Source organism: Acanthopagrus latus, chromosome 13, assembly GCF_904848185.1.
Source record: "Acanthopagrus latus isolate v.2019 chromosome 13, fAcaLat1.1, whole genome shotgun sequence".
Taxonomy (NCBI): domain Eukaryota; kingdom Metazoa; phylum Chordata; class Actinopteri; order Spariformes; family Sparidae; genus Acanthopagrus; species Acanthopagrus latus.
The window spans coordinates 5,849,954-5,876,580 of NC_051051.1; the positions used below are offsets into that span (position 1 = coordinate 5,849,954).

The window sequence follows — 26,627 nt, forward strand, 5'->3', positions numbered from 1 at the left end:
AATAGGGCGCACGAAATAATTGAGTTTGAATTGGTTATGCCTGGGGGCTAAGTGCTAAAACAAATCTTTAAATGAAATTCATTACAAGCGGGGTTGCCATACCCAGGTGTTATTGAATTCATTTCTCATTTTGACCTGATTTGGAAAGATAACAGTAATAACTGAGACTGACAGAAAAGATGACAATGACATTGCACATCATGGTTTCCCTTCAAACGCATTAAAACGCAGTCATTGTCATTGCCTTAATTGATCTGTGCAGATGGTGTGTTTTTGTTCTCGCATTCCCCGATTCATTTTCTTTCCATTGTTTTTCGCAGCGGGAAGAGATACATTTTTTTTTTGTCTTTAAATAAGTCCATCTGTGCTGAAGGAGTAACTTTTATGAATGCATAGAATTGGTACACTTATTGTAAATATCTCAGTGCGGCAAAATACGGCGCAACGTGAAACAGGCTTTATGTTTCGACACTAATGAGCAACACTATATCACAAGGCTCATTATATCTGTTAGTGTTTTTGGGGGGAGAAATTTCCATTCATATTGAACAATAGAACATTGCTGTTTTGAGATTGTTCCTTGTCATTGTAAGTGCAAGGTTGATGAGACCCCCCCCTACCACCACCACCACATACCTTCATACCAGTGAAATTAACGAGGAAAATGAAGCTAATGAGATAACAAGCACAAGATGGCGAAACAGGCTGATCTGACGCATCCTCCTGGTTATTTGGCAATATCTGGAGGCGTCACCGGCCTCAGACTCTCATTTTCTCCCTGTCATATTCAATCAACCATTCCTGCCTAAAATAAAAAGCGAGCCTCTCCCTGCCGCAACCATGACCAGCAGAATGATGGCGTGGCTGGTCTCCATGCTAACTTTTTTTTTTTAAAGCGGCCGTGGTTCTTTTTCTCCGTGTATATCATTTGGCAGCACGAGAAGATACGGGGGTAGCGCCAATGTTTTTCGTATTGAGACTAATTCACACAGTCGCAGTAATTAATATGTAGTTTTCCTCCGGTTCCTTGCCCACTGCAATGAACGCTGTGCCTAGAATGTGTCATTAAGCTCCATCAATTGTAGAAAGATTTTTGCTACAGTAAGTAATGAGGTCAGTGATGTTAGCCAGCTGTCTTCAAATCCTCATAATAACAAATTGTGTACTAACATTAGTCAGTGAAGATTTAAATTGTTGAAGCGTGTGCAAGCAAAAAGGTCTGCACACAGTCAGACTGTCCTAACAAACTTAACTCGTAGCCACAGCGGTTATTGTGCCAAATAACTTCATCTGCATTATTAATAAGGAACCGGGTCAGGTAATAGGCCAACGATAAATTCAAACGATCAGCTGTTTTAGCAAAGGAACTATCACACTGACTAATATGCTCCTGTTACTGCACAGAGTGATGAATGGTAGTTTAGGGCTGCAGCAAACAATTGAGTAACACATTCTGTGTATTAAAACACAATAACAAATACCAATTATTTATAATGATAGTGTGCCTAAAGTTCAAATTATTGTTGTTTGAATCTTTATTTGCCTGCAACACATTACTGTTAAGCATTTTACAGTGACTTAAAGGGTCAAATGTCAAGTACGTTAACAAGCACAGAAACAAGCAAATGACCAGCTGGTTATAAGTACATATAGAACAGGTCATTGTTTGCTTGAAAATAAGATTAAGTCAATGCAAAGAAAGCACACAAAACACTAAGTACTAACATACCATGAATAGATTACTTCCATCATATCCATCATATTAATGTTCATAATGCACAACTGACACTGGTGTAATAATGTGACGATATGACGATATTTGTTATAAAGCATTATTCATGAGTGCTTAAAACAATGATTACACATTATTTTCAAAATTAATCAATGACTTTATTTACTGTCATGGCAAAGAATAGCAGCTAAACTCAAAACATGTCTAAAACGATTAATCGATTATCAAAATAGTTGTGGATTAATCTCCTTTCAAGTCGACAAATAGTAGCAGCTGTAGTAGGTTACAGATGAAGTGCATAGTGGGAACACACACTGCTCTTAAGAATTGATTTAACTGTATTCATCTGCATCACTATAATTTTATAAAGTTTGTCTTTTGTGTGTTTTACTCGCTTCCGAGTTCTCAAAGCCAGTGCACATTCTTGCAAGAGAAATAAAAAAAGTAAAACAGATTGCAGGATATTAAGCTAACCATAACCATGACCCGGCCTGGTCTTTGTAAAAAAATAACTCTGCCTAACCTTAAACCACCGGGAGGAAAAACAATGACGTCAGATCCAACAAAAGTGAGCAATGATTCTAACAGACTCCAGTGAGTTGCAAAAAAAAAAAAAAATCATCCTTTCTCTGTTCTCATTATCACTTTTGTTGGGTCATTCATGTGCACTTAATTAGCCACCGCAATAATTTTGACATTTCTTGAACGCAGCTCTAGCTCCTGAAAATACTTCTCGGATTAAAAAAAAGCAGACTGTATCGCTACAGGCTGATTACGCAGCTTTTGTAAATCCTAATGGCTTTCGATAAATTGTTATCATTGAATGTGTTAACTTTTGAACATGTATTACTGCTATTAAGACACAAGCAATTCTTCTCAAAACCAGAGAGGATTTTTTAAATGTGACTATGTGAATGGTCTGGTTTCCCCTTTGTAGGCTCAGAGTTTGAGAAATATTTTCCGACAACTGTTCCCTGCCTTAAAAATATCCCTGCTTTCTCTTTTTAACAACAGTTTTGCTATTCTCTTCTCATCCTCAGATTGATCCTAAGGTTGCCTTTCCCCGTCGCGCCCAGCCTAAGGTAAGAATAAATTGGTCACTAACCCTGCTCAAAGAAAATGATTATGTCTCATGTCACCAGCTTACCTAATTTTGTGTGCTCACACAGCAGATACAAAGAGGCAGCGGTTGCCTGTTTTGTTATTGTAGAGAAAAGCCAAGTCTGGCTCCATTGTTCTCACCTTGTCTGTGCTGTTGCACCAAAGCAATTAAAGTTGGACATATTAGACTTAAAGGAAATTTTCAGCATGATTGAGGTTATGTTCTCTTTTGTATCACCTCACTGTTTTATATCTGCGGCGGTGCTTTTATGCTCATATTTGCATTTCATCCCTCATCGTGGTTGTTTTTATTGTCAACTGTTTAGAAAAGGAAGCTCTGTCTTATTATTGTGATATAATAATAATAAAAACATCAAGCGTTATTGTCTGTTTAATGCAATAGAGTAATAAGTGGCGAGACCATCTGTTGGCTCAGTGGAGTTGTTTGACTGACAGGAGACGGCGACTCTTATCTGCAGCAGACGTTACCTATTGGTTGAAAGTTTTTATTCTGATGTGGGGAAAGGGGAAATCAGAAAGATTACAAAGAGAAGTCAAGATCCTGATTTTTGAAGTTAAAGAAAAAAGCGAGAGTTTTATTTTGAAGTGAATAGCCTGACTGAATTTTCGAGAAACGGTTGTTGACTCCTCATTGACGGCGATGAATTACATTTACTGGCTGAATTATAAGTCTATTGAGTTGGTATCTGTAGCGTTCCGAGTTGAATGGGATTTTGAATGACATAAGTGATTTAGAACTATCTTTAATTGTGGTGCATGCGTGCAGGAATAGTCACAATTAGCATCGAAAGAATGGGTGATTTAAAAAATAAGCCCAACTCTAATCACGCAGGAACTGTCGTATGAGCTCCTCATAATGCACATTATCTTTTCCTTTTCTTGATTACTGGTCTCGAGCAGTCCTATTGACAATTAAATATTCAGCGTGTGCAGATGGTGCTGTGGCATAGTCAAGGGCTTTGTTGACATGCCCTCTCACACCATCCCCCCCCCCCCCCAAAGCTTCATGTGCAGGCTGTAGCACAGTACAGTGTAGCGCTATTCAGCAGCGCTATCAGGGCTTTTTCCACCTAAACCAGGTGGAAATCGATAATAGATTTTCTCCATCCCACTGGATCAGAGAGAGCCATTGTTAAAGAGTTGGTCAGGTTTCAAATGAAGAATTGGCAGCGCCGGCTTTCAAAGCCAGAGCACATGGTGACTTAAGGATATCGGCATATGGTTGAGAAACTACCAGTGTTTCCCCACACTTCTTACATAGCAAGTATATCACTTTAACTTGTTCTCTTCTGAGCCGCGCTCATAAATGTCGAAGGTGTAATAAAACAGCTCAGATGTTTGATGATTCTTCCAATTTTTAAGTGAACAAGGAACTCTTCTTGCTGTCGTGTTTATTGTTAATCTTTTTTTAAACAGTGTTAGATTTTTTATTTATTTGTATTTTTTTTTTTTAGCAATGACTCAGAAAAGGAAATACGATATTTTGAGCTGTTCTACTGGTGTTAAACATATTTGTCATTCCACCTTGCATGATTCATAACTCGGTGAAATAATGACACCATAACAGAATTTGTGGCACCGCAAAAGCCTTGTACCAATGATTTATAAAATGGCTATAGGGCAAGCTTGTTAGAGAAGAAAAATGGTTGTATTGAATGTGGATTATAAAGGATCTTAAAGCAATGGGATTAAGCCCGATAGATTAACATTGCATGGGTTTGTACTTTCTGTTCAATTGATTTAAGACCTTTAAAAAGAGTCCCATTCTGAGGTTCCCATTTAGAAAGTCCTCTCTGTTTTGCATTTGCTTTCTTTTGTCCCTCCTTTCCCCTCCACTGTCTGCCTGCCTGGCTGCTTATGCAGCTGTTGAATAGGCCTCGTTCTCGTTTAAAGAAGCTCGCCTTGGCAGGTGCCTCGGTGGCACGGGCTTCGGGGAGTGAATCGTGACGAGACCAATCAGCGTTAATTTTCTCACGGCTAACAATGACCTCGCAAGTAACCCTGCCAATGACCTCCCACTGCTGAATGCTGCAGTACGGTGAAACCATACAGTATGTACAGCACGTAGCGTAATGCTGAAAACAGACAGGAAGTGAAGGTGAACACAGAGGACATTTCACTGTAAACAACTGAAGGTGTTTGCACCGGGATGACAGGATCACAGGAAAAACAACTTGTATCTGCAGGCATAACTGACACTGCCCCCAAAACATGGACAGTTCCACTGTAAAGAGGAGAAAGAGATGGAGAGGAGTTTGGCAACACATAATCATTAGGCTATATTTAAGTAGACAGTCTGATTTGACAGGTATGACAAGGTTGCCTTAATCAGAGGATTTATACGTACCATTCCGGAAAACTTAATGGGAAACATAAACATGTCCTTGTATAAGAAGTCAGTCACGGTGCGGATTATGTCTGCCTCGCACCTTGCATTTGCATCCTATGGTTTTCGTGACCATCTGCACTAGAATGCTGGTAAAGGGCACAAACGGGAGATAACCACGGGACCTGTCAATCAAAGGAAATATGCCAAAGAAATGCAAAATGGCGCACGCATTACTAATGAATAATGTCACACGACCAAAGCTTATCTTAAGACTTTAAAGTGGACATTTTGCATTAAAAATAGAAGCTGTGCTTACAAGTTCTGTCAAAGGTATCAATGCACACTCGCCCGCAAATATTCAGGGATTAGGTTTCATCTGCAGATGATTGACAGATGAGAATGAAAGGATTAAACAATGATGATGTGATGCAAAGTGCTTTATGCACATTCATTTATGCCTTGTTTCTCCCCAGCCTATTCAGCCTGGCCGGGGTTAGCTGTGGCTTTATTAGACAGGCAGCCAAAAGTAGCTTTAGAAAGCCAGGATTTCAACATGAAATGTTTCAGCATCTTAATATTTAGTTTCACAACATGCTGTTGTTGATCTATTCTATCAGTGTGAATGTAATGCCGTCCTTGATTCATTTTCATAGGAGCTTTTTTCTCGATATGAGTACTGATCTGATGAATTTAATATATTCATCACGGTTTTCTTATCCCAGAGTGTCATGACATGACCAGGGTTGCCTCCAGGAAATTGGTTAGAGGATGTCATACACACTAAAGCCTTAAAAACACAGTGTTTTCTTCCCTGAGACTGCAACATGCTGCTCTGATTAACTGTGAAGCGAATGTGTTATTTGATCGGTCAATCACCTTTTGAGCTGAATTAGACAGACCCCTCCCCACTCGCTGCCTAACGAGCCCAATATTAGATTTAACGTAGACGGTTTCTATAGTTTGGTCGAGTCTTGATCTTTAAAGGAACAGTGAATATATTTTAAAGACTGTATTAATATAATACCTCCTTTCCTAAAAAAGTTGGGATGCTGTTCAAAATGTAAATAAAAACAGAATGGAACCATTAGTTGAGCCTTTGGAGGATATCCCTTTCACACATCATGATTCTATCAGCCGTTACCAGCGAACCTGATCACCTGTGGAATGTTAAAACATTAAATATATTGTATTTGTACTGCGTATACGTCAGAAGAGGATTAGCAAATTGTCCCATTCTGTTTTATTCATGTTTAAGTCAGCATCGCAACTTTTCTGGAGTGGGTGATGTTTGCATGTCACCGCTGTAATTTCTTCTAAGCACAGCTGCACTGTAAGAAATCTGTGACAAAATCTGACGTCCGGATTCTGAAGTTCAGCAGTTAGAAATTCAAGTAAATTATTCTAGTATGTTTTTTAAAGCCCCAATCCTTAATTCTTTCCCATCTAATTTTCGAGCCTGTTGAGATACTGACAGCAGTATAATAATAAAAAAAAAACCCTGCGTGCCTTTCTAGTGTTGTGGCTGTGTACAGAAAGTGGTAAAGAAGACGGAGATGAGATGATTCTGTTTCTTGCTGTCTGCTCGTTTGATATCTTCCAGTAAGGTTCGCACTGAAAGATGTAAACGAGGCCTGCTCTCAGTTTCCTGGAGAAATCAAAGCGGCGGTTTCCGCCGACATTGCTCGAGATTTACCACTCGACTGTTGGCGTCATTACTGCTGCTGCCGCTGCTTTTTGTTTCCCACAGTGGAGTCGCACACAAGCATGGCATGTCCCAGCATGATTTTAATTGCCAGCGGGACTGTGGCCACTTCAGTGGGAGATGAGTTCTGATGGCTTGTTATGGAAATGAAAGGAAGGAGCAGCGACCATTTACGGAGCAATGGGCGTAACCCTTTCCTTGCGCCTCCATAAAGGGATTTGCCATGTAAGCCATCCCGAACAGGTTGTCACCGCGTCTCTGGCAGTCTTTCGGATGCAGCACGAAGACTCTATCTGTGCACAAAATAGATGTGTGCTGCACAGGAGCAGCTGTGACAATGCTTCCAGATATTCTGCTTATTTTGTTTGCGTTGACAGTTCCTCTCCCGAAACGTCCCGTTTTAAACTGCTCGCGTTTATGTCAGCGCGGAGGAACTGTGCTGGTACACTGGTTGAGGTAAATCTGGGCTTTCAGTCAAAAATACCATCAAAGCAACCAAATTTTACTCCAACCTGTGACAGCTGTGACTGTGCCTTCCCTGTTGTTGGCCTGCTGTTAGTGTCGGTCTATCTCTGGCAGCTGGAGCCTTCTCTCTCTCTCTCTCTCTCTATCTTCGCCTGTCTCTACGTCTCACTCTCTGTCTTTACATGTCACTTTCTCTTTTCTCCATTTGCCTTCTTTTTTCTTCTCTGTGGAAGGCAAATTGACCAGCGGCCCCCATCTCCTCCTCTTGTCTGACCCCCCCCCCCCACAACTCGCTCAGGGACCCTGTGTGCTTTATGTTCTTACCTGCAGAAAAGACTCTCAGGTGTATTGCTGTTCTGCAGATTTCAGGTCTTAATTTTTAATGAAGTCTAATAATAATGCAGCACGGAGTAAATACGCGCTCTCATCCCCCTGTGCATTTGTGCTGCGTGACATAAACACAGACTCGCGGGCGGCCACTTGTACGCATGCTTGTATTAGGCAGGCACAGGTGGGTAGTTTCATACGTGAATACAAAACAAACTTCTTTCCTTGCTCTCCCCGTTTTACTTTATCTGTCACTCCGTCTTTACCTCTTTATGCTCTTTTCTTCTCTTTCTTTTCAGCCTTTTAGGATTACAAGGCCTTGTAAAATCCAGTCTTACACCTTGCTCAGTTATTTGATCTAGATTTAGCATTATGATATTCCCCCCCTTTTGAAAATGATTCTTATTTTAAATGACACAGCTCACTGCTGGGAAAATGAAACCTCTGTAGCTGCCAGCCCCTTTGAATGTCCCTGTGAGTTTATTAAAAGCACCAGCTTCCCCCGTTCCAACTCAGATCTGCACAGCTGCACCAGTCTGAAAGAATATTCAAGGACAAAAGTCTTTAATGTGGAACAGAATGCCGTATCAATATCTTTGTTCGGCTTTACAGTTCACGACAATGAGCCCCACCAAATATTTATTATGTGAAAGGAGATTATTTCTTATTACACATTTCTTATTTCAAGGCATTTCTACTGTGCAGATAGCACACGGAGTGGAAGAAAGAGAAGGAATGTTATGCTGTGCCGGCTATTATCCGAACCTGACGTCGCATTTCAAGGCATATGGCACAGGTCTTATCCCAGTGAGCGACCGAGATGCCCAGCTGAAAAGATATTTGCTGTATTTCTCAAAATAAATGCACTTTTGAAATGGCTTTTTTTTCTCGTCTTCTTCTTCCCACAACTGACACTAAATGCACTGACGTTTCAGTGAAACCAAGAGTCAGACGGAAGACGACGGAGAAGTGACAAGCGAGTTGATGGGAATTCTTCGCTGTCACTCTCCTCTCACCCCCTGAATAAAAAAAAAGAAAAACCCACATGTGCAGCCAACATAAATAAACCCTCCTTTAGATGGAGGATGACACAAAGAGTCACTCCCCCCCCGCCCTCCAATCTACCACCTCACCCCCACCTGGTGGTAATGGCTACTGTGCCGAAGCTGGAGATGGGTTTAAATCCCTGACCCGTCAGCTCCTTTGCTTTCAGTGGCCTCTGTGGAACTGCTCCAGATGAAAATGGGGCCAGAGCACAGACATATGAATGACTGTTTGTTTGGTGGTCAGACACAATCACCAACTGAGTGACCCAGTTAACGGCTAGTCAAAGCGATGCTCAGTTTGATTTCGGGTATGTTTTTTTATTTTTTTTATTTTGAGTGTGTTTCACACTTTTCTAAATGTGTTTAGTGTCCTCTTTTTTTTCCTCTTCTTCTTGCTTTCCTCCAGTTGCTTAAGCTTCAATGGAAAGATAAACGATGTGTAAATGTAAGGGCTTGTTTAATTACGTTTTTTTTTTTAACCGCCGATATAATACGAACACACATTTCTTTTGTTTGAATAATTGCCGGAGCGCTTATAAATGGAGTGTACATGCGTGTGATTCTCCCCCCCCCTCGGCCTGCCTCTTTCTCCGGTCTCCTTGGTTGCGGGTGGAGAGTAATTAGGTTTTCTAGGGGATTGAGGGGTTCTTACAATGCTTACCAATGGCAGCAGTCAGGCAGGCTAGTGCTGGCAGGGCAGAGAGGACAGAGGGCTGTGCAGGAGCCTGGCACTGCTAAACCTGATGCTGACTGACAGTAATGAGGACAGCCTGCTAGCCAGGATAGAGAAGAGAGGAGAGGAGGGCATGGTCCTCCACTATACCTCTCAAGACCTCTTATCAAAGCCTCTGTGCACACACATGTGCTTGCAGAGATACAAACAACGCGAGCAACACACGCACAAAAACACATGTTTGATGTGTTCCTGGCGGCTCGGAGAGAGAAAGCATCACTGCTCTGTGTTACATCAGTCTTATTTTTAAAGGGATCTAAAAATACAAAGAGACTGGTGTCCATTCAGAAAATGAGGTTTGTTACAGCAGCAGCAGATTTGTGACTTTCTGTTCATTCACTGGGAAACGGGAGTTTTCTTTTGTTTGTTTGTTTTTTTTTGGAAGGACCCAAGAAATTGTGTTTTCATTCACATTAAAAATAGCATGTTCTTGGTGTTTTTTTTTTTCCCCCTCCAATAGATAAAAACAGATGGCGTTCAAGTACGGCTGGGCGAAATATTATCACACTATTTTAAGGCTCGGTATTTTTAAATCTCCTCATAAATGCTCCTACTCTGGGTGTACAGGATCACTAGCTCTTGGCTAACTGAGCTAACAAGCTAGCAGCAGCTGCAGTTCGCAGTAGTTCCTCTGGTGACTTGCTGTACAAATTCAACAAGTGGCCAATTTTGGACACACCTCACCTTTTAACAAAATGAGAGTTTTTATAGATATTTGTCAGTATTGTGGATATAATGACTAAGTGGGTAAACTTGTACTATACTGTGCCGTAATGCTGCCTTTAAAACCAGAGAAAGTCGACACAGCTATATCCAAAATGGACGGTCTCATATCCCGAATGCTATATTATCGATATTAAGCCGGGCCCTAACTGCAAGGACCAGTAATAAAACACAGCGTCTGGTTTTCTAGTAGTCTCTCATCAGAACAATGTCAGCCACAGTCTAAATGGCTTTGTTCAGCACAAGCCATCATTGATTCTGACCTTGGGCCCTCCGCAGCTGTAACATTGTTCTGTATTAATGCACTGCGATTATATGACAGGTGGATTAGCTCGTGGTGTCTGGCCCTTTTTCATGATATGAACATCTTTTTTCAATCTTCATCAGTCTCCACCCATCCAATGTGGAAAAAACTAAGATTGTGACCGAAGCAGAGTGGCCACTTAACTATGAAAGTCATCGCCTCAGGGAGTGGCTTTGGCAGCCGGAGAGGCCGATGAGGAGCGCATTTTCTAATTCTTGTAACGGTGACCTTTTTTTTTTTTTTTGAGATTGCGTTTAGAATGAAACACTAGAAAAATAATCATTTAAGAAAAAAGTGATGTCCAGCTTAATCAGGACAGTGAGGTCCATTGTGTTGTCAAGAAGCATCACCTCGCTGTTCGGTTCTGAATTCTCAGCACCTCTCAGCACCGTCTTCGCCCCGGTGTTTCAAACCTGCAGTGAGGGATTTGTACAACAGACAGTGATATGCCATCAGTTGGCAGAGCGGCTCAGGTGTGTCAGGACATACATACAGCTATATATACGGTATTAGCATCTCTTATGAAAAGATGGTAGAAGCATATTATATGTTTCAAAGTACAAATTATATGTGTATATATCAGTAAAATACAATGCTTATGTATTATTTATGTACCAACATGATCAGAGTAATTTTTGCATAAGTAAGTTTTGTATTGTTTTTTGTTAAGTAAGTTATACAATATCAGAATTTTAAAATTTGATACAATATAGGTATATATAAAAAAAACAACTTTTTAATGCTTTTGATACCACAGAACAAAGAAAACACATAGAATACAATTTTTGCATTTTTATTTTTTCTAATTTATTCACTTAAAATGCATAAGCATTTACTGTAATATGTAATATATAGTACAATATACTTGGCCAGTATTTTGGCTGTGCCTTTTTTGTTAAGATGCTCATTCGGGTAAATAAGTTGTATTTGTTGTGAATTGATGTTAAGTTGCTTACTTTTACACCAGTAGCGACTACTTTTACTCCAGTAGTGAGTTTAAACATACAGTGTCTTACAGTATCAATAGTTTATTCTGTTGTATAAGTAAAGCTGAAGGCTGATCATTTTGTTTTGGGCACGTCCGCCTGATTGGAGGATCGTTTGGCTGACTTAGCGAAGTGTTCTGCCATGATTGGATCCGGTTGTCGTTGTAGGGTAAGATACTGGAATCTCACAGGCCAGATTGCTCTTGTTGTGTGACAGGTCATGCTCTGGATTTTTCGTACCATGTTTTGTTTTGTTTTTTTTTGCTCTGGGGCACCAGCCTCTCAGTTTGAGAATGATGTTCCTTTAGCAAGAAGAACCTGTCAGGTTGTTAGTTGCGCTGTTGTCGGTGGTGCGAAGAAGAGCGATAGCCGGTAGCTTCTGTTGCCGTTCTTCTGGTTCAGCTGATTGTTTGCAACGTGACACTGTATCCAAAAATGGGGCATTAGCTGCAACATCACATCCTTTTAATTCATTTCAGAATGCATCTGCTCATGCTTGGCTTACATGACTTCTTTTGTTCTTGCGATGGTGTGACTGTTAAAGGCCTACGGTCGTGGTTTACCATTACCGAACCGGTCTAATGTTTGGTTTAGTCACCGCCCTCACACAGTCAATAGAGCAACACTCTATTAATAACCAAACATGACTGGATAGACCAAAATAACAAGAGGCAAACGGAAATATCTTCTATGCTGTAATTACATATTTCAGAACTTGCGCTGTTATTTTACTTGTCACTCTCAGCAGCTGTGTGATGCGTTTCCTTTGTGTTGTAGCCCCAAAATATCTTAACTAGAAGGTGACTGTGGTGTATCGGTTGTCACTCTGATGTACAAATATTATGTAATTAGCTGAAAGCATTTAGAGCATTGATTCTTTGTTGTTTAATTAAAATATGCTGTAATTAGGGGGTATTTTTTTCACTTGGACGGATCCGTCTTGATAAAAGATAAAAAAGGTTCGACCGGAGATAAGCGTTTCAAGAGTATTAACATAAGGAAAGTGTAAGTGTTCTGCGGCGGTAAATGCAGGTGGCCAGTCTGCTTATGATAAGAATCATAGGCCTGCCATTCAGTCCCAACCTGTCCTCAAACAAAACCTCCGTGGTATTGTCGGTCGTAGAAAGGACCAGATAGAATCTGAGGGGTTGAGCTCTAACAAAGCACGGCAAGAAGGACATATAGAAGGACAGACGGAGAGACAGAGAGACAGACAGGCATGTAGCGCCACATTCATGATGGAGTCCCTCACCTGCTGTCCCTCTGCAGTTAAATGCAGGGTGGTCTGTCATTCAATTCCATAATAATGTACAATCTTCCAACCTAAATGGAGATGGAATAAAATTGGTGACTCCTCTGTGCTGAAATCACATGTTTATTTTCACATGATGACATGTTGCCACGGCTGCCATGAATCACATTGTCCAGTATGGTAAAAAAAAAAAAGAAAAAGAAAAAGCCCCACACAAATAAATGTGTGAATGTGTAAGACAGCGAGTCTTCAATACTGAATTATATCTAAGTCAGGGCGCTAAAGAGCTTAGCTGTTCCTCAACATAATGCCTCGGTCCTCAGCTGTGACCTTTCTCTTCCGCACATCATTCATGATTATACTGCTGACATGTTGGCTCATGCCAATAATTTTTCATTGGAGGCAATGTCAGCCACATCATATTTTATCATCTGGATAAATTTGTGTTGTGTGTGCATGTAGGCTCTCCATAATTTGTATTTGTCTGTTTATGTGCGTGCCCTAGAGATTAGATTTTGCATTCAATTCAACTCAGAAAACTGATTCAGATGTAAACACAATGTGGCAGCGGTGGGAAAATACATATATCACCACTAAATGAGTGATATATGTAACATGAATAAATAAGATGCGAGTGTGTGGGCAAAATGAATGCATGCATGTGAGCCATTAGCTGGTGCGATGGTCGGACGGAAAACGATCTACGACCGCGGCTGCACATACGGCGAGCATGATGATCAAACACACAATGAAGGAGAAACTGATCATTTTATGTATGATTATCTGAACCACGACGACTAAATTATAGGTGTTATTGTATGTGGATGAGCAATATTCAAACCAGACGTAATAGTTAAAATGAACGCTTTTCACGCTTAATGAAACCGTCTCCAGAGCGATGTTGTTTCCAAGTGCACACACCGTTTCCCACAAGTCTGAGTGTAGAAGTCCCAAATACGGCTTGTTATATTTTGAGTGCTTTGGCTGCAAATAACAAAATGGACCTTGTAACAAAAGCAGACATTTTTGTGACTGTTTTTTTTTTATTTTTTTTTTTATAAGCATAGAGCTACTTTGTGCTGCAGTGGCAAAAGAAAATCAACAGGAGTGAATGCACGACCGGCGTGTAATTCATGTTTAATTAATGTAATAACAGTAGTTATTATAGATGGACAACATGTCTTTATACATTTTTCTCAACAATAGAAGTAAAACCCTAGACTAGATACTGTTTGCGCTAGATGTGCAACGGTGCTAATTATCTCCACGGAATACCAAACAATAACATGGCAATCCATAATTTCCACTCTTACATCAGTTGTTGACGCCGTTCTGAGTCGCTTTGAGTCAGTGACCTTGCCGTGCCGCCCAGTTTCCTTCAGTGTGACTGCGCCACCCACTCCACTGATCATAGAAAACTAGCCGCTCTTTTTCAACAAAGGGGAAACTACTGTTTTAGATAGGACTTCAACGCTCTCTATCTAATTGAGGCAAACACATAACTGAAGTAATTACCGTTCATTATCCGTTCTCAGAAGATATTCAGAGTTAATGTCAGTGTCGAGCTTGGCTGTTCACAGATTTTGATTTATTGTGCCAATTGTGAGATTTCAATATTTGCGGCAAAATTAATTCAGCTTTAAATTGGATATCATACGTCTTGGCAGCACATTTCCAATGTCTGCACCTCGCAGACATCAACAGATTTCCTCTGCTCAGAAGGTTTCACGGGGCGGCCAGTTTGGACTTTCATTTATGGTGAAACTGTCTTTGCCACATGGCGGGGAGCTTGTTGCTTTTAACAGGAATGAGAGGACCTAATTTAATTGACTGTGATTGACACCGGCCCCTTCCACATCTACTGGTAATTTATTCCTTCTAATCCAACCTCTTTTTTTTGCGACCGCACCGCAGGTGTGCCACCGCTGCGCCAACATATCTGGTCACAAAATTACCAAAAAAAAAAAGGAAAAAACTGTGTTCTCGCACATGTGCTGCTGCCACAAATTTACACCACTGCCTTTGCTTTCACCTCGATTCATTAAAAGAAGACCCCTTGTGACACTCTGTCGGGAAAAATGCAAAAACAAGCCCGGTCTCTGTGTCGCTGCTGCAGAGTCGCTGAGAATGTGAAATAATCAAACAGAGGTAATGCATAAGCAGGTCAAGTCCGGCTTGTAACAGTTATTTTGTGACTTAATTTTCTCCCGTGTTATCGTACAATAATGAAAAGTGTTGACAGATTCATTTCCTCGCCGCTGCCGCCTAGGACCATTTTGTGATTTCTAATTGATAGCTACATGCAGCAATTTTATAGCACGAGACAATTTTATAGCACTTTTAATTAGTCCAACTTTGACCTTCTGTTCGCTTTGCATTTATATTGCTCCAAATTATTTTCACCTTCTTTCCTCATTAACTTTTGCCAAATGAATACAGGCATTTACAACGTATTAATCCATATATGCACTGTATGAAATATGGTGGGACTCAAGTGAATTGATAATGGGTCTCTTGCATTAATTGTTTGATTGATTTCGCACAATTAAATAATCCGTGATGTGAATATACTCGGAGTCTTTGACCCCCGGAGAGATTATGTTTGTGCACGATTTGCAAAATAAAAATAGATAGGTGAATAAAAAAAAAATACCTCTGTGGAATGAGGCTGCAACAACCACTTAGTTGACTAATTGACTAAGAGGGGAAGCCCTTACATACGTCATTAGGGAACACAGGTGCATGATGACTCCACTCAGATAAATCCTTCATATGGAACTAGTTAATCTCCCATGTAATATTGAGCAGATGTATATTGGTAAATGAATAAACACAAACCTCAGATGAATCTCAATTGACAAGGTGTTTAGTATTCATTTGGAATCCATCCACGGAATGAATATTGAATTTGTATGGGCACGCGTGCCAGCATGCGCCGCGTGCCGACCCGCCGTCAGCCGAGCAATTCTTTAACTTTCTAACTGTTGTTGCGGTATTGTGATTTTATGCTGACACAATGTTGTCAGAGCTTATACAGAAAGGGCCTTGTCTGAGACCTGGCAGCCAGGTGTACACACTGCTACTGTGGAGTTTTTAGGATTTGCATCCCATGTAAATCTTGCAGCCGAACAAGGGCAATTTTCAGAGAGGACGTTTGTCGGAAGAGGAAAGGGAAAAAAAAAAAGGAGAGTAGGAAAAGGAGAGAGGCTGAATTTACCTCCGCCAGTAAAACATAGTGGTGAATGACAAGATTCCATTCATTGCAAATGGAAGTCGGCAATGAAGAGCAGGCGAGGGAGACTGGCCAGAGCTGTAAAACCACTTTTATATTTGATGCTACTAAAAGTTGACCCGTCGTTAGTGTTTGATTGGCAGCAGATAGTCAGTAAACCGAATTGTGTTGGCCACAATTTTCAATTAGGGAAACGTGTCTGGGAACGTTATCTCTCAAGTCCCCCAGATAGCATGTCTGAAGATAATTTTAACCAAAAAAGGGGTGACACTGGTGGCTGGGTCTCCAAAGTTTATTTTCAGAAGATAACGGTGGTTTGAAAAAGTGGCAAGTCACGTTGTCTGAAGCGCTTCATTTGCATAAAGCAGTCAGGACCTCCGCTGGTGATTAAAAACAGCAAACAGCAGCATCTATGAATGCATTAAGAGTAAATACTGGCAAAGAATTCATTAACATCATTGGTAATTATATGTGGCGCCACTTTTAATGAGGCTCTCATTTCACTCCGCAGAGTGGACAGTTAGTGGACAGGAAGTAGAAATTCATCCCAAAAAAAAAAAAAAAAAATTTGCGAGCAGAGGAGTTTCACAGCTGACCTCTTTTGACCTTGGTTCTATTCTCTGTCTGGCTTGTCTGTGGGTATATTTGTGTTTATCTGTGTGTGTTTGTTTAGTGTGTGAATGAGTTTGCCTCTCTGTCCATCCGTCTCTTCTATCCCACCCTCTTCTCGGTATTGCAGTCTTTATCTGCTTGGTTGACTTTATAACTGTAACACTAGTTTAATTTCCTTACCTGCTTAATTGAAATTCACATCTCTTTTCTCCTCATGTGTCTTGCCGGTGTGTGCGAACCTATATGTGTGTGCGCCGGGGCGGATATTAGCGGAGATGTATTTTCATTCTAAAAGTGGCAAGTGATGGACAGGATCTCCCAGACAATGCCCCCCGCTCTCCCCCCCTCCGCCACCCTCAATCTTTTTGTCTGCTGCACCTGTCTTTTAGATACCTTTCAACCTTGTCTCATTCTTTTGCTCTCTCTATTCCCAAGTCCCCCTTCCCTTTTCCCTGGATTGCCTCGGCTTGATAAATCTGATGCTAAATTTAGAGACATATTTCTCAAAGACACCGGGACTCGAAAAGAGAGAGGAGAGAGCAGACAAAATGGCCTCTCTAATCCATGTTTATCATCTTTTATTTATCTCTGTGAAAAACGTGAGGCCGTCACAGAAATCCCTGTCTCTCTTTTGTCTCTCTCCTTGTTGCTGCCATGACTGCTATTTGCCGTCCTCCAATTAAATCGCAGTGACCACATTCTTGTCCCGGAAGGCCACATTTAAACTGACAGCATATTCAAATTACATCATTCAGCTCAGTGGGGTTGTGCATCACAAAAATTAAGGGCTCGCAGAGGTTCTAATAGAATATCTTTTGCCTTTTTAAATTACAGCTGCAAATGTGCTGACAGTGAGTGCAGCCTTCATTACACTCCCCTTGGTTCCCAAATTCTTTGTTAGCCCTAATATTGTTTGATTACAATATGGCACCCGCTGACGGAAATTATGTGTCCGCCCGGAGTGGTTTCAGCAGCACCTTACAAGCTTGACTCATCTCACTTTTGTGAAGAGATGTGTTAGCCACGGGCTAACACATTAGCAGGAAAAGCAATAGAGCACCTCAACATGGACATGGACGCATTAAAAAAAAAAAAAAAAGCTCTGTGATCTTTGAAGTGCCATTACACTGTAGGACACAGTTGTTCCTTTATTTATGCACAAAGTGAAAGAACATTTTGAGCCTTGCAGATGGTTCAGGGTCTGTAACTGAACTTGGACGTGAGCTGAAGCAGCCGGGATGCACACACGTTATTAAAAGTTGCCACAGGAGAGGATGGACCATGCAATACAACCAAAGCTACAAGTCAGAGTATCAATAATAAATGTCGGTGTGTTTTAAAATCTCCGAAATGGTATTTTGTTTCCGGGGGAGAGGAGCAAGAGAAGAGAGCCTGAGCAACTGCACAGTGTTTGTTTGATTTTATTTGTGGAGTTCGAAACAAATACAGGGTTTGGGAATGAAAGTGGTTCAGTGCATCCATATAGCAAGTTGATATAGATGTTTGTCTTGTTACCAGAAGAGCATATGAATGGAAATCCAGATATGAGACTGTAAGCTTTCTGATCCTTACTCAGCTCTTATATCGCATATTTAGTAGGGATGAAAGTATTAAACAGTGGAGCTAAACTACTTAAACAGAAAACATGGTCTCACTGTTGGATGACAGCTACACAACTCCTCATACATAAACAACTGAGTGACTCCCAGGACGATCTGATATGATCTTTGGACAGTACCTGTGACAGCTGTACCGGACCTTGCTTGTTCCCTGAACTAATCGCTGTTTGGTCAGGTTAAGGCTTAGCGAAAGATCATGGTTTGAGTTAAAGATACATTGCATAATAGTTAAGTTATGTGCATGATAAGCATGTTATGAAAAACTGAATTTGCTCTTTGTTGACTTTTGGTTTTACAGGAACAGATATGACCTTTTGTGTCCTGGATAAAAGTTCTCTGTTTGTTTGACCCGTTCTACTGTGTGACTGACTCTTTAGAGACAGTGCAACTAAATTTTATGATTAGGAGCACCAGTGCAACTTGTGTTGCAGTGCATGTTGATTGAAATAGTGCTCCGAAATTTTGTGCTGGTGCTCCTAATATTTTCAGTAGGAAGCACCAGCTCCGATATGTGATAATATCTGTTGACCAATACATCTGTCAGTCTTTATCCTAAATATCTTAAACGCTCCCTAAATCAGCGTCACTCCGAGGCTCAGTTATAATACAATTAATTGAAATGGTACCTAAATCACAATATGGCAAGCTTAAAATGAAGTATTTCAATGCTGCAGAGATGTCCTGGTCTACAAATCTTGTTGTCTGGATGTAAGAAAACATAATTCCCACTAATCGTGAATCATATCGCAATCATAATATCTGTATCATATCGCACAGTTCCTGTTGAATACTGTGAGTATCGCCGTGTTTGCGAAGTGGCAAAATATGCCTTCCTGTAAATGTACAAGTGTGTTTTGTAAAGCTCATGTTTGTCATCGGAATAGTTTGTAAGCAGAGTGCAGTTTCCTCCGCCTTGTCCTATACGGTATGCTGATGGATCGATCTGCTGAACAATACACACACATTCCTCACTGTAGTGTCTCACGAAGCAAGGTAATGGCTCGAACAGACGAGCAGCTCACTCTGCCGCTTTCTCTCTCATTGTCCCCGCTTTCATAACTTTCTTATCTGCCTGTTGCCAGTAATACTTCTCCTTTTATCCTGTGTTGTTTGCCTCTTGTTTATGTTGATAATGAAGGGTGGAATATTTCCTCCCCGTGCAGTAAAGTGGCATCCTGCGGTGGCCCTCGGCTACACTGTACTGTACATTTTTTCCAGAAGGAGAGGGAGTAATTAGTTTGCCATTTGGATTCTGCAATGCAATGATTTGCTAGATTCTGGAACATTACAGGTAAACAGTGTCAGTTGCTGAGAAAGTAAGGCCGGGAAGATGTTTCACAGAAAAGCACATTAGCACAGATGAAAATTCAAAAAGTATCTTTCGCAGATTACAATGTAATTTTGTTTTATTATCAGCAGGCTACAACATCTGTTCTCTGTGTTGTCTTTCTAAAACCTCACATTCGAGTCTAGTTGAATGGATTCAAATCTCTATCATTAGGGATATGGAGAAATGGTTTCTCTGTAATTTTCACAGTTATACAGTGGAGCTAACTTGCTTATACATCTACTTCTAAGCTGTTTGATTGGAGGAGAGTCACAGAGAGTCAACCAAGCCTTCCACTGGGATGCTTACCTCAAACATATTATCAACTTCAGGTGCTTCTGAGCTGGTAGACGGCAATCTTCCCAAAGGAAAAATTGTACACTGATTGATTTGCAGGCTTTACTTGTGCAAACAGAGTGATGGATGTTGGAGTAAATCGGTGTGGTCCAGTCCCTTTTTTTTCCTCCCTTGGATAAGATCCAAGAGTTGTCAGACATTTCTTTGGCGTTATCTCAGTCAGAAACGGGTGCTTTTGCAATGACGTTTAAATTTACCTTTGGTGCAGTTTGTTAGAAGTTTGTCATGAGTGAATCGGCTGATTAACTACCAACTGCCCATTGCACTTTCCCAAAGTCAAAGGTGACAAATTCCAATTAGTTGTTTTGTCCAAAACTGACAGATATTCCGTTAACTAGTATACAAGCCAAAGAAACGCACAAAGTATTCACATTTGGGAAGCAGGAACCGGAGGATGTTTTGCATTTTTGCTTGAGAAATGTCGCATGAATGAACAGATGATTGCCTAATTGATCCGTGGGCGAATTGTAGTTGCACTAATCCTGAAAGTAAGCTTAGTGGGGAAATAAATTCTCATGAGCAAAAAAATATTTGTAAGAAAGCAGGTTTTTTTTTTTTTTTTTTTAAGATTCTGACTGATTTTGTTTGACCACCATATTGATTCTGATTCGGGGTATTCAGTGCAGAAAAATAGTTTGGGGAAATATTGTGAGGGTTGGACAACATTTCAAACTCTTGCAAATAATGCACCAATTTGATAAAACACCACAACGAAAGAGATGCTCTTACAAGCTTGTACCGAACAACAGCATTAGTAGGCCGACATTAAATAGGAGAGGTCGCGTCACAAACATTTACAGGAGGGCTGTAATACCAGAGAGCCGCTCTCTCCCTCTGCAAAGCATGTGTGATTGACAGCGGATGGGAGGGGAGGAGAAGGGCAGATGGTGCAGTAGAAGTGTAACATGCTAAATGGGTCGCCAAATATACTTGGGTGGCCGTTTTTTAATATACCTGTGTGGCCGCCCAAGTCTATGTTTGGGGAAATGCTGGAATAAACGCAGAGTGTTTAAATGTTTTTTTTTTTTTACTGCTTGAAACCTCAACTTCATCTCACATCAAAATGTCAAGCACATTTTGAAAGGCATGATGATGATAGCTGGCATGTGTCAGTAACCGAAACTCTCACAGACTGACCCTGTGTTTTTTGTTTTTTTTTTAATTGTACCGTTGAGAAAAGAATTCTTGTTCAGAGTAATTGCCTGTGAGGTGTAGATTTAGCAGACGGGAGGCTTGCATAAAAAAAAAAAAAAAAAACCCTCTGCCTCGTACTTGGCGTCTGACATTTCCCAGTCTTTGATCGATGAGCTTGCCACTGGCTCCTTCACTCTGGGCGAGTCCTTCTCCCTCTGTCACCGAGAACTCTACAAGATGGTGAGGTTAGCACCTCCCTATGCAAGATTATAAGCACAACACCTCTCCTCCTCTGAAAAGACCGTGTTACATTGTGCGGTGGAGGGATGCCCAGTGAGCAGGAGAAGTGTACATCGGATGACTGTATGCTGCAACAGGTGTGTTAACGCAAAATGCTTTGATGTGTCACCACCGTCGCTGATTGCATTGAATATGTAAATCCAGACGGGATCCATGTTTCTTTTTAACGGCACCAAGATGTTGTTGTCTTTGATTTGCATTTTTTGCCATCCTGTGTTGCACTAATTAAACAAAAGAGAATTATATATCACAGCATTGTATTTCCATACTTGATAATCATGCAGTTCATTTATATCGATGTGCTGAAACACAAACACAGTGCAAAAAAAAACAAAAAACAAAATAAAATAGAATCCCTGCATAAAAACTGTTGGTGCTGACTTTTCAAGTCTTAATGTGACAATATTGTTGTGGTTCCTTAAAGTGAATCATCGTGATTATCTTACATTTTGAGGTAATTTGGTTTTAAATCTCTGGGTTAAATTGGGGTTTGTGTGTGTGCGTGGAGACAGGGGGGGGGAGGGTGGAGGGGGGTGATTTGGCGGAGTAATTGCGAGGGTTTGCACCATTATGTAGTCGTCTTTGTGTCAAATGCAGCTTCATATAGCATTATAAGGACCTAATGAGCTTTACAAAATCATTATAATTCACACACACAGAGTCCATTTATTTCATTATTCAGACAATGTCCACAGTGATGCACCCGCATAGTCGACAGTCTCAGTTCATCTGCTCTCAGATAGCTTGATAAATTGAACTCCGAATAGCTGGACATCAGTTTTTTTTCTACATTCAAGTGGTCAACAGAGCTTCTGTTGAGAGTTAAGTGTTCACATGCGATGTTTAGTTGTGATTAAAGTTCTCAAAAGTTGCACTGAAATGCTCGCAGTTATGAACGGCATCGTTTTAAGCGCCACATATTTACAGTAAATCCAATTTTTAACCTGTATACACATGAAACAGTTAATAACCAAATAACTCAAACCTTCATCCGATTTAAACCAAAGATTGAAACAATTACTCAACTATCAATTCAAGGTCAGTATTAAAAACTAAACACACGTTAGTAATGATAAGTAGTGCTATTAATATACGCTTGATAAGTGAAGCCTTGCAATACATAACCAGCCAACATTAATGGCTGTATGCAACTATACATAGCAAGTTATCAGACAGCCTCCAGCGGCAGAGATGGACCCATTCGTTCCTGGCTTTTTACATAGCTCTGCCTGATTGACAATGCCTTCTTGATTAGCCACGCTCAACGGTCGTGGCGTGCGTTGAACACAGCCCGGCGTGCCGACTGTCAGTCATTTTTTAAGGGAAGGGAATTTATAGCCAAGAAAAAGTAGCTGTTCAGTTTAAGGACTGATATGAAAGCTATATTGGTTCTTACTGTGTTTGAAGTGAATACAATGTCAATGGATCCACTGACCCCACTGAGCTTATTTAACCTAACGAATGAGATTCAGTACAATCAAATGTTATTATTAGGTCATTTATGTTGTTTTCCACTGCATTTGACTAAATTGTGGCATATTTAATAACCAGTACCATATTAGTTGAGTTTTAATGGATGTTATCACAGTAAAGGTAAAATATTAGGAGTAAAAATAAGACTGGGTGCAAATTTCAAAAAAATTCTCTGCCGAGGACTTGTAATAATTCAATAGCAAAAAGCAGGATGCACAAACAAAAACCTTTCCTGAAAAATGAGGCAAATTCATCGTCTCACTGATAAAACAAAGTAGTCAGGATTCTCCTGTCGTGTGTGTGTGAGCACAACTTCAGGCATCTTTTAGTCCGAATGTGACCCATTTAAAAACCTCGGAGGAAATCTTGCCCACATACTGTGAAGCAACAGGCAGCTGGTCAAAGACTGGCTGTGACAAAATGCATGCTGCTTTGGCTGTTTGTGAAAAATAAGGCCTTATGGAAATACACAGAGAACCAAACGTCCCCCATGACCTAAATCTAAACTCCACGACTTCACAAACACATTTTCACCTCTTTTCTTTAGCCTTTGGATATGACAAGAATACCTGAACTGCAACTGCACATTTGCAAGTGCAGAGACAATTATAACACTGAACAAATAGGGCTTTACTGTTTTTTTTCCTCCCATCAAAAAGAGTCCCTGTGCGTAGAGACAGGAATCACGCAGGGGAGTGCAATAAACAGCACCTTTGGCCTGCACGACGGACAAAAGGACAGGAAGTTTGTTTGCTCTCTTTTGTGGAATATTGTTTTCCTAACTCGGGAAGAGGGAGGCAGCTGAGAAAGCAAGGACAGTGGATTTCTTTTAGGCTCCCGGGTGGGGCTAGGGGCCTCGAGGATGAAACGGGGAGCGGATGAGGGGAAGTAAATGCCAGCGCCCTGCCGTGCAACAGGCATGGAGGCCTTTTGACTCGGTTGCCATGTTACTGGCTTTCGGTCGCAGGTATCCTCTCCCTCGGGCTCCCAGGCGGAGGAGGGGGGGGCGTTCTCGTGATACGAGCAGGAGAAGAGGAGCAAAGTTCTTTCACCACGGCTTTGAGGTGGAGGTGGAGCGGGGGGGGGGAGTGAGCGTGGTGGTGGTGGGGGGGAGAGTCTGGTCTGTGGATGGCAGGTGGTGGTCAGAGTTGGGGCATGTCTACCTGTCTTTCCATCTTGTGCCTGAAGTCGTAACAAGACTGGGGCCATTGAAACCACGTACAACACCGTCCCTAGAGGGCCTTTTACCTGCCTGAAGGCTCGTCGTAAGGGGGAGTGAATCTATCAGTGCCGTATTTACACTACCAGATTTAGTAATGTAGATATAATTGTGCCATTAATATTATTTTTTTCTCAATTTAATAACAAGCTTTGAAACCAGAGCAGCCTGACGTGTGCGAGGAGTGACTCACATGTGGAAGTCATGGGGAGAGCATGGAGGGGAGAGCTGGAGGGACAGTGAGAAGGCACCCGGGAGTAGTTCCCGGCTGATTTATGAAGGCACATGTGGGAAAAGGTGACCGGGATGGTAGAGAGCAGGTTTGTGTTTGTGCTTCGGGAGCTAAAAGTCTGCTTTCAGTGTAATGAGTTTCCTTTACTAGAACTTTTTACTAAAACCCCAAAATACCCGGCTTAATAAAAATGGATGCCACCATTTGTGTGCGGTATTAAACTCTGGTTCTTCCTGCCTTTCTCTCGGCGCTGAGATGGATCTCATAATGTGCCGTTTTAATGTATCGACCTGCCTAGTCACTAAATGTCAAGCGGCGAGGGAACAGTTGCATGTTAGAAAATGTTTAAGCTGCAAATGGTTTATTTACACTTGTGTTGGTGTCTAGCATAAGAGCAAATGTTGTAGCTGAATATTAATGCGAGCAGAGCAAATACGTTATTTGCCATCAGCCGCCACACCCGTTTAAAAAATGGGCACGCACACTCCGAGGCCCCTCGCTGAAAACAAATCTGAATTTAGGCTTCAGTTGTCGAATGAAGACTGGTATTTACTGCTCCAAAGTGTAGGTCACCCTTGCACTAAATGAGCATAAGAGACCCCCCTTATTTTTTATTTTTTTTGTTTTTCCTGCGAATTTGTCCATCAGTGGAGGCGAATGACAAAAATGTTTGGAGAAAATTTCTCCCGAGCGATGAAGACAGAGAGGCCCCCGGGGTTACACATCTGACTTCAATTCCACTCTTGTCAGGTAGACACAAAGCTGAGGGGCACACATGGCAAGAGAAAGAAAGAAAAAGAGAGAACGACGTGTCATTTGGTAGTTTTCTGCAAAACCATTCTGCGATTTCCCCAAACCTGAACCAGTTGTAAACAAACAGTCCTCCTATGCTGTATCGCTTAATACAAAATATTGAAAAGATGAGCTAAATTGAATTTAAAAAAACACATTAAAATCATTTCACAAGATCTCTGCAGCTGCTTAAAAATACTCAAAACATCTTAAATTAAATGCAATAAGAAGTAAATCTGAATGTGTGAGGTCAACATTCAACTTATCCATTTTTATGTCAAAGTGTTTCAAGTTCTTTTGCATGAAAGTCCACGTTTGTCTTTGTGTCATTACTTTATACTTGCAATTACCTGTTAGCAAAGGATAACATAACTAGGATTGTTCAAGTCATTGCTGACTAGCCTAAGAATAAGAGCACAATCAAAATTGAGCAGAAACTTGATGCATAAAGTTACACTTTGTATAAAAAATATTGCAACATGACAGCGATATAAGTACTTTCTACATAAGAAAGTAGTGGGCGGCTGCGTTGTAACTTACATGCAACATTTAGCTTGTGCTGCTTATATCAGTAACAGATGCTTGTTTTTTTTTAATGAAGCAACATTTGACCTGGAAGGAGTGACTATTGAAATGTTCACATTAATCACACAAAACAAAAACAAAAAATTAGCGGACTTGTATGTGGTGCCAACTTAACTGGCTGTAATAACCATATTCCCACATAAAACCCACCTCTGCACATGACTAGATATAGTCCACTCCCTACAGCCTTAATACTTACCTGCAATGCTTTAATAAAAAAGGATAATTTGTCCTGTAACTGTAGAAAATCTATTGCAATAAAGCCTTATGTAGTATTTAAGAGAAAATTATTCAGAAAGGCCCTAAGGTGCTGATTATTCCTTTTCATTCTGGACATTTTCTGTCTCAGGAAATAACTGTCTGCTGCTGCGTTTGCGCTCAGGTCTGTCAATAAAGAGATGACTTGCTCAGTGTATTGTAGGGGCCAAAACAAGCAATGATGTTAACCTGGTGCATCTATTTATGTCCTTAACCTTTGACCTCTCCCCGTTTGCTAGTTGTCCCACAGGACAAATAATAAAAAAAAGAGCAGTCTTTGCTCTTTTGTGTGTTCAGCTTTGATTATGAGCGCTTGCGAGCCTGAATTTTTGCTTATGTATGATGCATGTGGAGAAAGAAAAAAAAAATAAATGACATGCACAGCAGAGGTTACGGCGTGATTCCTCTCAGGTCTGTTTCAGAGAATAATGTTGACTGCTGATAGCAGGTTCTTTGATCCGTAACCTATTGTGAGTGTAAAATCAGAAGGGCCGGGCGTTTTTCTTTTTCCCTTTGATAATGCCGCGGTAAATAGATTCCACATCTCAGCTGCTTATCATATTGTGTGTGTGGTTGGATCTAAAGGTGCTGGCTAAGACTAGAGTGCAGGTCATTGTAAATGGCTCCGGGTAAAGCTTTTTCACACTGGATTATTGCACTGTGATACAGATTTTGTTAGCCTGTACTTTATTTATAGATGATAATACACTGCCTATAAGTCTAGAAGTGATTGCCTTGATTTTTTTTTCTTTTTTTAGCGGTCTGC

The 26,627-nt window shown here is 40.8% G+C and overlaps 1 protein-coding gene across 5 annotated transcripts in view; it reads left to right on the forward strand.

Moving 5' to 3' along the window:
- Window positions 1-26,627, forward strand: part of LOC119031202 (RNA-binding protein Musashi homolog 2) — a 249,474-nt gene that overhangs the window by 11,155 nt on the left and 211,692 nt on the right. For all 5 annotated transcript variants that reach the window (XM_037119518.1, XM_037119517.1, XM_037119520.1 and 2 more), the window contains exon 5: window positions 2,773-2,814. In XM_037119518.1, the coding sequence (XP_036975413.1) occupies window positions 2,773-2,814 (42 nt within the window). The remainder of the gene's footprint in view (window positions 1-2,772; window positions 2,815-26,627) is intronic.